The sequence below is a fragment of the Epinephelus fuscoguttatus genome, linkage group LG20, assembly GCF_011397635.1.
Source record: "Epinephelus fuscoguttatus linkage group LG20, E.fuscoguttatus.final_Chr_v1".
NCBI classification, from domain to species: domain Eukaryota; kingdom Metazoa; phylum Chordata; class Actinopteri; order Perciformes; family Serranidae; genus Epinephelus; species Epinephelus fuscoguttatus.
Window position 1 is genome coordinate 9,367,665 of NC_064771.1, and position 13,539 is coordinate 9,381,203.

Consider the following 13,539-nt stretch of genomic DNA (forward strand, 5'->3'; position numbering starts at 1 on the left):
AGTAGACATTTCCCTTTAAGTGATGAAAGTTACAACTCTAACCTCTGTTTGCTTTCTTTTCATTGTTGCTCTTACTCTTTGTAGTCCAGTTCCCGATCTCCCTCCGACTCAACAGGTTGTTCTCCGAGAACCTGTCTCGCCCCGAATCCAGAGACGCTGAACAGCTCCGCAAGGACGTGTCCGATAACGTGAGTGTGTTTTTGTTGAACAGCGGGCACATTAACACATCTGTATATCAATGATGACTCTGTCACTGAGTATTGTATATGTTCTGTCATCCAGCTAAATGAGCTGTACAAGCAAATTCCTGGCGCCCAGAAGGTGCAAAAAACTGCATTCAGGTAAGATGTGTTAAACTACATTATGTTACACACATTTATGTTCCTTAATTGTTTTTGCACTGCATTCAGTGGTTATTTTAAGATACAGTATTCTTAATATTCTCTGAATTAAAACTAATTAGGAAATGATGTGTCTGTTCTCTCACTTACTTGTTTTGGTTCTTGCAGAATGCAGAGAAATGCCGGAAAAAGGTAACATTGGATGTATGGATTACTACAATACAATACACCAGACTACACCAGAGTTTATTGTCTTTTGAAGAACCCTAAGTCATGCATGTCTAATTTCTGTACCCCTCCTGCGCTCTTCAGGCAGGACTACACCATCATGGACACTGTCTTAGCTGCTCCCCGCAGTAGCTACCCTGATATTGTCAAACTCACTGAGAAAAATGTCCAGTCTGGAAACGTTCGTGATCTCAAAGTGGTGCCCGGCTATTACACTGTGGCCACAGACAGAGGTGATTGTTAACTATTTTTGTGTGTGGATGAAAGTAAAATTCTGTACAGTTTGTAGCAATGTTAATATAATCACTTCCTCATCTTTACTGAAGCTTGTATTATCTCACACCCAGTCACCAGGTTAAATATTGGCATTGTACACTTCCACAAACCATGGATATGTTATATTTCTAAATTTCATATATAGCCAATTTGTAACTCTACATGTGTTTATGTTTCAACAACACTGTGGTTAATGTGTGGTTAGTTTTAGGCACAAAACACACTTAAATGTGAAACTGAAAAATAATGTTTTGGCGTAAAGTACCTGCTTTTGTCACGACAACCGCTGGAAATGCTGCAGTGTCTTGCTGAAAAACACCCAGTTTTGGTGCCACAGTCGCAGCTAGAATTGACCCCGTTTCAAAGTTGGTCTCAAACATTGACCTGCAGTGGTCTGCAGCTTGGTAGCCGTCTTGCCTGGGTTTCATACTATTTGCCATTACACTATCCGCAGTCCCTTTCCCCTCCCAGTGACAAAGCCAGCTCATATACATGTAATCAGAACTATGTCACTGTAGAAATGTTGATATGATATGTATGAAATGTACAAATGTTACATATCTGTTTGCAGAAACATACAGTATCAACATTTTCTTCTGCCGCCTGGGCTGATTATCAATCTTGCTATAAATCTTGTTGTCTTATCTTTTCCTCCTCTGCAGAGGCCACGGGAGCCATAGAGTTCCAAGAGGGCGTAGAGTCAGTAGACGTTCACGTGCCTCTCTTTGTCAAGGATGAAGATGATGACAAGAAGCAGCTACAGGTGGAGGCCATAGATGTGCCACTGGGCATTGCTGAGATTGGAAAACGTTTGGTCAACATCACCATCATCAAAGAGCATGGTAAGAAACCTTAAGACTATAGATTTACACCTGAAAATCCAATGTGAGCTTTGTATGTAAACCTATTCACACAAAGAAAACTAGAAGATAGCTGATTGGAGATCCCATGACCTGAGAAAGTGTATAATCTTAACTAATGGAGAGCTGGAATGGATTTTCCTTCCTCTTCCCCAGCCTCCAGTATCTTCACCTTCCTCCAGCCAGCCTACACCTACAGTAGGCAAGATGGAGTGGCTAACATCCCAATTAGCAGAGAGATCATAGACGATGGACGCACACAGGTCACGTACCGCACACGGGACCAAACTGCCAAGGATAAGAAGGTGAGCTGATGGCTTATGCACTGCCCCACATTTAGCCTGGTACCCTTATACCTACAAAAACATTTGGGGGTTGTTACGTATAGTTGATGTGGATTATGTTCTCACTTGTTTAAGAATGAAGTCCAAGACTTGAGCTTTAAAACATGTTGGCCTGTTACTTCCACCCTGACTAAAATGGCTTTGGCATTTGTGAAGTGACAGGCTTTCAGAGGTTGTAGCCACTTTGTTAAAGTTCATAGGATATACATCTGCAGTAGGCTGTATTCCTAGTCTGTTCTTCTTCTGTATTTTAGGACTATGTGGCTACGGAAGGAGACTTGACCTATGGTCCTGGTGAGACCCAGAAAATAGTGCCTGTTCGTCTGCTAGAGCTGTCTGAGAAAGATGGCCTCCTAGAAGACAAACAGGTCAAGCAGTTTGTCATGGATCTCAGTAACCCACGGCAGGGTGCCAAGCTGGGACGCTACCCGAGAACTGTTGTCACCATTGCAGACCAACCAGGTAAAATGATGCAAGAGGCTTTGCATCAGTGTGTCTTACCCTTGCTCCCACCCAAATCACTGATCACTAATGTTTGTTCTTCCCATTATCTTATTTCATCCAGAGCCCAGTGTGATTATGTTCAAAAAGGGCACTCAGAACTTCACCACATCTGACCCAACCTACACCATCCCTGTGGTCCGCACTCGCAACCAGGACAGCCCTGCAACAGTGAAATGGCGCACCAAGAAGGCCCAGCGCTTTGAGTTGTCTGGCCCTCTAAAGTTCAGTCCAGGAGAGACAGAGAAGAACATAACAATCGACCCAAAGGCCCACCCTGGCCCAGTTCAGCCAGAGACCTTCCACTTAGAGCTGTTTGACCCAAGTAGCAACACTTCTATCGGAGAGAGGAAGACCACCCTTGTCAATGTCACTGATGGAGGTAAGGCACAGTGCAGAAACATGGAATTAAAGATAGCATATAATAGCATATGTAGAGTTTTTGAAGTTGTGATGTTTTCTCCAGAGGTATTGTATCTGATAAATGGTTGTTTTTATCCTCTTACTTCCTCCACTTCCTGCAGTTGCCAGATCTCCAGAGACGGCCCAGTTGCAGCAGAAGGGTTTTGTAAGCCCGAAAGCCACCAGCCCTGGTGGTTACCTTCTCTCCCCAACAAACCTTAAGGCCAAAGCAACTGGACCCAGAAACATCCGCCTCAACTGGGACCCAGTGTCTGGTAACCCCTTGGGGTACAAGGTACATCAAATCTACATGTTGAGAAGCTTCAACTTGAGTGAATAACCTTTGTTTACAAAAGGCACCGTGTTACTCAAATGCTGTATCTTTTGTTTCCTTGTTTGTTTAAGGTAAAGTATTGGATCTATGGTGACCCAGAGAAAGATGCCCAGGTCTTAGATGTGAAGACTCCTCAAGCCGAATTGACCAATCTGTATCCCTATTGTGACTATGAGATGCGAGTGTGTGGCTACAATGCAATGGGAGATGGCCGCGAGACAGACATTGTTAGCTGTCAAACACTGGAGGATGGTAATTACTGAGACCTCAGTTAACTGCTGTTCATGAAATGCTCTGCAGGAGATATCAGTAGATATAACTGGTTTAAACCGGGTTGCACCATTCACACTTAAAGAGCATCTTAGCTGCAGTAGGAAAGACATTTACAATGTCTAAATCAGTTGCTAGGAAATATCCAACCCCCTCCACCTTACCAGATCACTACTGGTTTAACGACTCATCTCTACATAAGAATTAGATTGTGTGGTGCAACCTGTTTAAACTTAGTGATGTATAAATCTCCTATTTGTAAACACTTTTGTTGTAACTAGGCTAAGTTTTAACTTACACACTACTTCTGCTCGGTTTTTCTCCAGTCCCTGGTGAACCTGGACGTCTGGCCTTCAACGTCATCAGTCCAACTGTCACTCAGCTCAGCTGGGCGGAGCCTGCAGAGACCAATGGCAACATTACCGCTTATGAGGTCATCTACACACCCATTGATGATGATATGAGTAAGAGACTGAGTCCAGCCTAATAATGAAAATACTTTACAAATATTTGCATCATGTCATTTTCATCATTTCCTAACTCTTCTCACAGAGCCAGTGGGCGCCGCTAAGAAAGTAAAGATTGACAACCCCAAGAAGCGAATGCTGCTGATTGAGAATCTCCAGGACGCCCAGACCTACCAGTACAAGGTCCGTGCCATGAATAGCGTAGGCTGGGGCCCATTCAGAGATGCTACCATCAATCTGGCATCACAGCCTGCCAGACCTCTGTCCAGTAAGTCAGGGACAAACCTACCTCTAGAACACTTGAAGTCAATCTGTATTTCCCTGAAAGGGGATTTATTTCCCTCTCTTTCCATCTGTCCCTAGTTCCCATCATTCCAGATATCCCTATTGTGGATGCAGAGGCCGGAGATGAGTATGACAGCTACCTGATGTACAGCAATGAGGTGCTGAAGTCCCCTGCAGGCTCCAAGACACCCAGCGTCTCTGGTGATGGTGGGTACTCAGAGCCAAAACCAAAAGCTTCTGATAACAGCTGACAGTGTAAACACATTGTGCTAGTGCTCTATTGTGATGTATTTTTGGCTCCCGAAAGATGGATGTGACTCCCAGACTTTAAGAGCGTGAGCTATCACTGTTGTATGGATCCAATTATTTCAGTCCACATTCTCAGTGCTCCCAGGCATCTTGCTTTGTTCCTGTAGCCAAGTGTTTAGCCTGAGTGTTCATGCAATATTTGCCATCCTTGTCCTGTCAGAAGTCCAGGGAATGAACAACGCTGCAAAATGTCAGTCATACCTGTGCTTAAGGAAATCACCCAACTTATGAGACTCCTCCTTTCTGGCTCTTTTTCCTTTTCTGGTCTTTCTTTATGACATTAAAATTCTTCCTCATTTTACAAGAGTTACATTAAGAGGGAGCTGGAAGAGTTGTAAAGCTCAGGGATGGCATCAATCTCATTTTTCCTGCAGGCAACGCCCCAGCCAGGCAGCAACAAAATGTGCTTCCAATACATCCCCAGATATCTGCAATAGTAGTGCTTTACGATCGCAAACCACAAGGCCTTCTCTCGAAATAAATCTGCTGTCACTCTTCTGCTTTCTGCAGCCATATTTTTGCTCTTAGTCAGTTTTCTCTGAAAGTGAATGCTGATGTTGCTCCTTGCCTCCGAATTGACTTCTGTGACATAAACCAATCTAAATATACTGTATAATGTAATCCCATATATGTGTTTGATAGCTTTTTTGTACAGTAATGTATCGTAAAACCAACCATTGATACTTCTTCGCTACAAATCTATCCTTCGCCCTCTTGCTTCTCCCCTATGACCCTAAATACAAGGCTGGCAATATGTCAAGTTGGTGGGGTCCAACCTGGATCTCCGTAAGGTGTCATGGAAAAAGCGAGTGGACGTCATTCCCAGTCGGCTCAGCACAGACACAGAGACGAGCTCAGATGATGTCCCCCACCCCAGCTACGCCCAAACACTCCTGCCAGGTGAAGACCAATCCATCAGAGCCACAGATAAATAGACAGGCAGCCAGCATGCCAGCTATCATGCACGGCCAGTCAGGTGCCCGGCAAGGCAACCATCGTTTCTCTCTGCCTCCGTGATTTGATCCTGCCAGAAATATCAACATTTGTCTAATCATTCAGTTTCGGGCTTTAGTCCTTGTCCCCTTGCGCCTAGTTGGCACCTGTCCCATCTATCCTCCCGCCACCTGCCCAGAGAGGAGCACTGGCATCAACTGCTCCGCCTCCAGTTGATGATCGGGGGCAGGCTTTTCCAGGTGCCTGTCTCTGTCTGTCCTCTCTCCATCCCACAGGGGAGGTAGTGATCTGGAGGCAGCTTGTCGGCTGTGTGTAAAGGCTTAGTTACTGTGTGGCTGTATGGAAGTAATGGCTTCTTAATTAAGTACAGTCTCATCTCTGCAGGACAGTTTCCACAATGACACCTTTCCTTGCAGCTGTTAATTGTTTTTCCTTGCAGCTATATTTGATTTTATCTTCTGATGTGCCCTTTTAGATGCAAAGCACCCTATGAAACGGGTTTGTAAAAACATTTTTATACACATTTAGAAGGCTTCAGACTGGTTCAGCCAGTCTTGGACCAGTTTTCCACGTGGCAAAGCAATAGCAGCAATTATTAAGATCTGTAGATGAAGACATGTCGAAGTCGCCACCCACAGGCAAACAAGGAATTGAGTGTCAACAAGCGTATTTCTAGCAATACTGGGTGCATGGATCAAGGAACGACTGCCACTGTCTGTCAGTTGGTAAACCACTTTTGTGCTGGCTGAAAAACCAGTGTTCAAAATGCACTGTGGCTTTCAGAGAAGCCCTGTTTTTCAGGGTTGGCAGGCACATGCATACATGAATGTGAGCATGCCTATGTGCACTGAATGCGCACCCGTACCCCCCAGATGGCCACAGCAGGGATAGACAGCATTGTTTTTATCAGACACATATTATTGGAAATTGTAATGTGCGAATAAACATGCACATTAACAGGTTCTTAACTATTAGCTGATTATTTCAGTAACCTAAATATACTGGAAAATATATAGTTATACCAAATAATAAATAGCAGTTGCACCAAAAATAAAATATTTTAGAGCTCATGGTCTCCAGGGGATGAATCCTAATGACTCTGGTGATCTACTAACTTTTCCTATAGTGCCATCATGATGTTAACATGTTTAATGTCTCAACAGCTAATAGATGGATTGTCATTAAATTCAGAGCAGATGGGGTGCCTTCTAGTTTATCTAGCAGAGCAGACGCCCCATGTACAAAGGCCTTGTCCTTGCCACAATGGCTGCGGACTTGATTCCAACCTGCTGCCCTTTGCTGCATGTCGTCCCCCCTCTCTCTTCCCCTTCACTCTGGATCTTACCTGTCTAATAAAGGCAGAGTGCCAAAAAAATCGTCTTTGAAAATTCAGATATTGATGGCACCCAGAGGAAAATCACCTCCCTAACTTTTCATCTAGCACCACTACCAGGTCAAACAGTGAAATGTGTCAACATCTACCAGATTGATTGGCACAACACTTCAGAGTTTGTAGACTATTAATCCAAATGACTGTGGTAAAATGTCTTTACAAATACTGCATGAATTTCCAGTAAATGTGATAAAGCCTTAGAACTAATGACATTCCCATCAGCCTGAGCTCTGTGTTCAGAGCTAATCAGGCACTTTTTGTTCACTACCACATTCATATGATGGACAGGAATACTTGCTCGAATGTGTTTATACATTCTTAGTCATTAATTTAAATTACTTTTCCTTTCTAAACATCTGTGACGCACTAGAAGAAGTGAGTGTTAAGTTTTAATGATGTGGCTAAATAGTCACAGTTCTACTAAAAGAACAGAGTTGATCAGTTCAGCAGCTACAAAAAGAAAAGGTTTGCACTTGCTGCGGATGGCACGACTGATGGAAATCCAGAAGCCATTACGCTCCTTGTCGGTAGATGATGCACATCTGCCAGTCTAAACTGTTGCTGTTATTCATGTAACCTGTAAGTGGCACAAGTAGAACTGGGGTGATATGTCCGAGACAAGCCCCCAAGAACAGCACTGGGCTTTGAAGTCAATTTGACACAGTGGCCAGTGGAATTATAACTCCTGGGTGCGTCACATGATGCCATGGGGCCCAAGAAGACTTTTTCCCCTAGACTTGCACTATGAAAGGGACAGTGTGAATATTGCAATGACCCGGAAATGGCTTGTTTCACTATCTAGAAGAACTGCACGATTAAATCATTTCATCCACATTCAAGTTAGTGGAGGGCTGAACTGGAAGTCTCTGTTACACTTGCTCGATGGGCCCAATGATGTGGAAAATCTGGGTAACTGTATAACCTGAGAGCAGATTTTTCGTATGCACCACTGAGCAACTTCCATAGAAATGAATGGGGCCCCACCTCCAACACTGTATCCAGTTCTCTTTATACATCCATGGTCTGAAACTGCTGGGGCTTCCTCTGTAAATTGGCCGGGCCTGGTTTTGGGTGCTTGACATCAATGGTACTTTGTTGTTCCAATCAAAGTCCGAATGCTTGAGTGCTGACTGCATATTTCCTATATTCTGTCTGCTGACAGTTCTGGGTCCTTTTTTGGTGTTTCACAGATTACATGATGAATGGGAAGTGGGACCAGAACTTCCTTTTCCCAGGAGGATCAGCGACACGCAACTTGTCCGCATCGTCATCTCCTATGTCCACTCTGAGCTCAAACTACAGAACGGGAGGCGGCTCCTATACCACAGAAACAACCACCACCTACCTGTCCGGACCAGGTTAGATGGACGGCAGTAATTACATCTAAAAATTTAGACAAGCTATTATTTGTCTGTAACTTTGATCTCTCTCTCTTCTTGTAGGAGGTGTTCGTAGACCTGACATGATGGGAGGAGTACACACATCAGAGGTCATCATGAGGAAGCGCTCAGAGAACAGGGGTTACACAGATGAAAACATCCGGGACTCCATCGTCATGGGAGACGTGTCGGGCAAGTTCCCAGATCTAGGTAAGCTTTACATCTCAGCATGGGTTTGAATTTATTCTAAAGTTAATCTAAAAGGAATTAGCTTTGTCTTTCTGGATAAAGAAAGATGTTACTTTGGAGTGCAATATTTGAGATGCCTCGGCAGGTAAACTGTGAAAGTGCATGCGGCCGATGGCTTGGACATCTGTTAGCAGGGTTGGGGCTGTTGGCTGCACAGCAGGCTTATCCACACAGACTTTGCAGGAGCTATGCTGACTATCGCTGTTTTTCCCTCCCTCCCCTTGTCTCAACTTTGCTCTGTTTGTTTTATTTGACCTCTTTTTTACTTCACTCCCTACCTGTCCACCTCCCCCTCCTACTGGGCTACTTCCATCGTTTCTTTTTACTCCTTCCTCCTCCTCCTTTGCCCCCCCTGCTCAATGCGCCTTCAGGTGGTTTCGGTTACACTGGGATGCAGAGCAGCTCTCAGAGCCAGTTCAGCTACAGCCTGTCACAGGGTCCAAGGGCCAGGACCCAGTCTTCAGACGTCAATGAAGCCCTATATAATCTGGACAGGGTTCTCCAGGGTAAGTCTGTGGTGTGCAAGCATGAAGGCACTGGATGTGTTTGCTGGGTGTGACGCATAATGCCCCCCTCCTCAGTCATCTTTGTCCCCGCTTCTGTGATCTCACCTTCTGTTTAATGTGTTTTTGGTGGATTTTTCAGACCGTGCCACATGTTTTTAATTGATTTTCTGTTCTTTTACCCCACCACCCATCAGATGCTCGACTTTCTCCAGGTGTACCAGACACTCCCAGCAGACTTGTGTTCTCTGCTCTTGGTCCCACCGCCCTCAAAGTCAGCTGGCAGGAGCCTCACTGTGAGAAAGACATCCTGGGCTACTCTGTGCTCTACCAGCTGCTCAATGGAGGTAAATGAACCCTGCAAGGACCTTTTGTTTTCATCTTTTCTGTAATAAAGAACTTACATTTGGATACAATGTATATATGTCTTGGTATTACAGGCCAGAAATCAGTCAGACACAAATTAAGAAAAGAACATGATACATATACATGTTCTCTGCACACTACACGTTAACTGATATAAGTTAATTCTTGATTTTGGTGTAATAGCTTCATTTTAAAGGAACACTTCACCCCCTAAAAGACCATTTAATTTAAATTACAGTTTTGTTGTTTCACAAATTAAACATAGCATGGGGTGAAGAGGTCATTTGGGGGGTTAAGTATTCCTTTAATCTTTTTAACTTAATGCGGTTGCTGAACAACCTGTGTCCTCTCCTGTAGGTGAGATGAAGCGCATTAATGTGACAAACCCTGCAGAGAACTCTGTAATCATCCAGGACCTGCTGCCTAACCACTCCTACCTATTCAAGGTGAAGGCTCAGAGCCAGGAGGGCTGGGGCCCAGAGAGAGAGGGAGTCATCACCATCGAGTCCGCTGTCGACCCCAAGAGTCCCCTCAGCCCCATGCCAGGTGCTGATTTTGTAGAGATTTGTGTCACAGCTTGTTGGGATTAACCCACAGACACAAGTTATCAGAAGTAAAATGTCTCTCTTTTTATTCTGTTGGCTGTCTCGCCTTTCTCTGTAGGCTCACCCTTTACTCTGAGCACTCCCAGTGCCCCAGGCCCCCTGGTCTTCACCGCTCTGAGCCCTGATTCCCTGCAGCTCAGCTGGGAGAAACCTCGTAAACCCAACGGAGACATCCTGGGCTACGTGGTCACCTGCGAACAGCTGCATGGTGGAGGTGAGGCTTTCAGGAAAAATGCTTTTTTTTTTTTTTTTTTTTTTTTTAAATCCTAGGTTCCCATGAGTCTTTGTTGTGAATGTATGTTGTTTTCTTACATCTGTTTCCTCTTTCCTCCAGGAGACGTACGTTCCTTCCAGGTGAACGGGGACAGTGCCGAGACCAGTCTGACCGTCCCAAACCTGACTGAGAATGTTCCCTACAAGTTTAAAGTTCAGGCTCAAACCACACAGGGCTTCGGTCCTGAGAGGGAGGGCATCATCACCATCGAGTCTCAGGATGGAGGTAAGATAAATCCTACTGACAAGGCGAATATGAATGAAAATAAAAACTCCCAATAGTGGGGATACAGTGGGGATGAACAAAAAACATGCTGATATACTTTTTTTTTTTTTTTTTTTTTTTTCTTCAAAAAATTGCTGTGTCCTAATCATGACACTAGAGGAAAGATCATAGGGTCCTAAATAAAACTGTTTATCCCATAGGAGCATGACCAGGCCAGGGGGACGCTAGAGCAAAGCTTGCAGTGTTAAAAATGAAGTGTTCATTCTCTTAAAATTTCAAGGCAACTCGAAATGTTGGCCTGATGTTGGCAACAGAGAAAACCTTTTGGTTCATGTCTTCCAGACCATGAATATTTGCAGTGAGGTTCATGGAAATCAGGACTTTAGATTTTAATATCTTGTAATAAAAACCTGCCAAGTTGACCTGAAGATGGTACTTCACAATTAAGCGACATCAAAAACCTTAAAGGGTATGTTCAGTATTTTGCAACCTGGACCTTTTTTCCCATGCTTTTGTGTCAAAGTGATTAATGGGAACGACAATTTTTGAAACTGGTCCAGTACTGAGTGAGTGTACTGTAGTCGGCAGCCACAATACAGACTCCAATGTAACCACTCTGAGGCATTTGTGCACCAATAATGTACGTCCACCTAAAGTGCTTGTTTTTACCACTGACAGGCTCAGATTATTAGTGTCTGATAACATGATGGAATGGATCCCTACAGAGATAGACCTTTTTGTTAAAGAGTAAGATCCCAAAATGTCTATCAATAAACCCACCAGACTCCATTTAAATAAACAGTAATTTCATCATTGTAAAACATACTTCATTCAAAGTTGACAGAAACAAAATAAAGCTCACGAAAGACATCTTAGTTCATCTTTCCACTGTTCCAACAATCACTAACTCTGGTTTGGTTGAAATAAACTTTTAATTCACCCAGTTAGATGTGAAAACATGCTGACTCTATTCAAGCTAAAATTACTGTTTATTTAAATGGAATCTGGTGAGCTTGGCAACAGTGATTTTGGGGCTGTTTCTGGTTGGACAAAAAGGATCTTACTGTTCAGCAACTCTGAATACTGGACCAGTTTAAAGGTTGTTGTTCCCATTAGTCACTTAGACACAAAAACGTGGGAAAATGGGGTTCAGGTTGAAAAATACAAAAACTTACCCTTTAAGATTCATCCTCTGGGGATCATGAATTTTAACAGCAAAAGCTGTGACCATCATATGACTTAAAATACTGTCAACATTTCGATGTACTTAAGATTTCCTCGCTCCTTGTAGGTGCTATGTCTGGGTACAGCAGCCAAGCAATGACAAGGAGGGAAGTTTTCCAGTTGCCGACAGAGGTCAGCACACGGACCAATGTCTCCCACACCATGCTCAACGACCCCTACTACTCAGGTACACATTATGCTTCAGTTTCTGTTCTGTCCCCCTACAAACATCAGTAACATACACATTCACACATTAATGACTGCTCCTCTCTAACAGATGGGATGATGATGACCACACAGCTCTCAGAGACCAGTGGCATGGTGACCCGTCAAGTCACCAAGGAAGTGGTTCAGAGGAGCGTCATGGGAGGAACCACCGTCACAAAGAAGATGTTTTATGAATCTTAAGATCTTATTTAACGACGCCCAAATTAACAGCCAAAGGTCCAACATGATGAGGAATCATATCTGAGATTCTCTTTTAAAAAGAGTCGGCTTCAGAGTGCTCACACACGATCAGTGTATGTTTTTATATGTGTGTGTGTGTGTGTGTGAGATTCTGCGACCAAAAAAGATTGCATGGAATGAATAGATGGAGAGAGATGGCCGTTCTCTTACGTCTGTTACAAACTGTGGCCACTTTCCTCATTTTATTATTTCCAGTCATTTTTTATTGTTGCTTCCGATGTATTTAATTTCAGTTTTTTCCACTGAGCAGATGATTTAGTGTTTAGCTCCACTCCCTCTGTCGGCTCAGATCTGGTAACACACACTGGGGCTTTAAATCAGGGCCAGCACGGGCCAGTAATCTGACTGCGGCTCAGTAATCCAAAGTGACCTTGTTCCCTCGTCTCCTGTCCTCCTCCCACTGCCTTTCCAAGATGTTTTGTCCACGTGCGAGCTGTTTCAGGTTAAACCCACCAAATTTCAACTTCACCGTCTTTTTACGATGCATGTTTGCAAGATGTGGATGTTTTATCCTGAGTGATCGAGATTATAAAAGTGGTGTATTTGGGTCTTTTGTTCATAGATTTGTATTATATTAAAGTGTGATCGTTTTTCCCGAGTATATTTAATACTTTTTAAGATTTTTTTTTTAAGCAGACTGACATCAAATTTAATGCCAAATATAGAGGTGTTTCTGCAGACACAAGTTGGTGCTTGTGTTGCTCATTTATATGCACATTTCCTACTGACATGCATGATTTTACAACAGCGAAAAGATCAAAAACCTATTAGATGTAACATGTTTTTTGCATTTCTACAAGATGTTTTATACTCAAAAGTGCTATACACTGCTTCAAGTTGATACTTTTAATTTGCTTCTTTATACAGCAAGGCCATTGTCGGCCATTTCGAGTCGATTAACATTTGGACAATGAGATATCGGTGTTTTAGAAAATCGGTACGTAAAGACAGAAAGATTGTATTTGCTGCGATGCAAGTCCTACTGTATTTTGGCTCCATGTTTTTTTGAAATTGCTTTTGTAAGACACAAATACGAGAGGATATTTTTGTCAGGAAAACATGATGTTGATGAGTGGACGAACATTTCACCAAAAACACTTGCAGTTAAGTATTCATGTGCATTTGATCAGCAGTATCACTTATAAGCAGTTGAACTTACGTTTTTGCATTGTTTCTTTTTTTGTATGTCAATTCTATTGCACTTAATAAAGATTTGAAATAAACACATTTGTAGTATATGAATGTTTCTCTACATCTGTATCTGTGACCACTGAACACAAGT

The 13,539-nt window shown here is 43.2% G+C and overlaps 1 protein-coding gene across 3 annotated transcripts in view; it reads left to right on the forward strand.

Annotated features, from left to right (window-relative positions):
- Positions 1-13,480, forward strand: part of itgb4 (integrin, beta 4) — a 30,733-nt gene extending 17,253 nt beyond the window's left edge. For 2 of the 3 annotated variants that reach the window (XM_049562770.1, XM_049562769.1), the window contains exons 21-42: positions 85-188; positions 283-341; positions 510-533; positions 654-802; positions 1,508-1,687; positions 1,862-2,010; positions 2,304-2,511; positions 2,615-2,932; positions 3,075-3,247; positions 3,358-3,538; positions 3,883-4,020; positions 4,109-4,291; positions 4,387-4,515; positions 8,155-8,322; positions 8,407-8,553; positions 8,964-9,098; positions 9,293-9,442; positions 9,819-10,007; positions 10,125-10,280; positions 10,401-10,565; positions 11,857-11,976; positions 12,067-13,480. In XM_049562770.1, coding sequence (XP_049418727.1) covers positions 85-188; positions 283-341; positions 510-533; positions 654-802; positions 1,508-1,687; positions 1,862-2,010; positions 2,304-2,511; positions 2,615-2,932; positions 3,075-3,247; positions 3,358-3,538; positions 3,883-4,020; positions 4,109-4,291; positions 4,387-4,515; positions 8,155-8,322; positions 8,407-8,553; positions 8,964-9,098; positions 9,293-9,442; positions 9,819-10,007; positions 10,125-10,280; positions 10,401-10,565; positions 11,857-11,976; positions 12,067-12,197 — 3,356 coding nt within the window. In that variant the 3' untranslated portion in view covers positions 12,198-13,480. The remainder of the gene's footprint in view (positions 1-84; positions 189-282; positions 342-509; positions 534-653; positions 803-1,507; positions 1,688-1,861; positions 2,011-2,303; positions 2,512-2,614; positions 2,933-3,074; positions 3,248-3,357; positions 3,539-3,882; positions 4,021-4,108; positions 4,292-4,386; positions 4,516-8,154; positions 8,323-8,406; positions 8,554-8,963; positions 9,099-9,292; positions 9,443-9,818; positions 10,008-10,124; positions 10,281-10,400; positions 10,566-11,856; positions 11,977-12,066) is intronic. The other variant, XM_049562771.1, reaches the window with a different exon arrangement.
- The last annotated feature ends 59 nt before the right edge of the window (positions 13,481-13,539 follow it).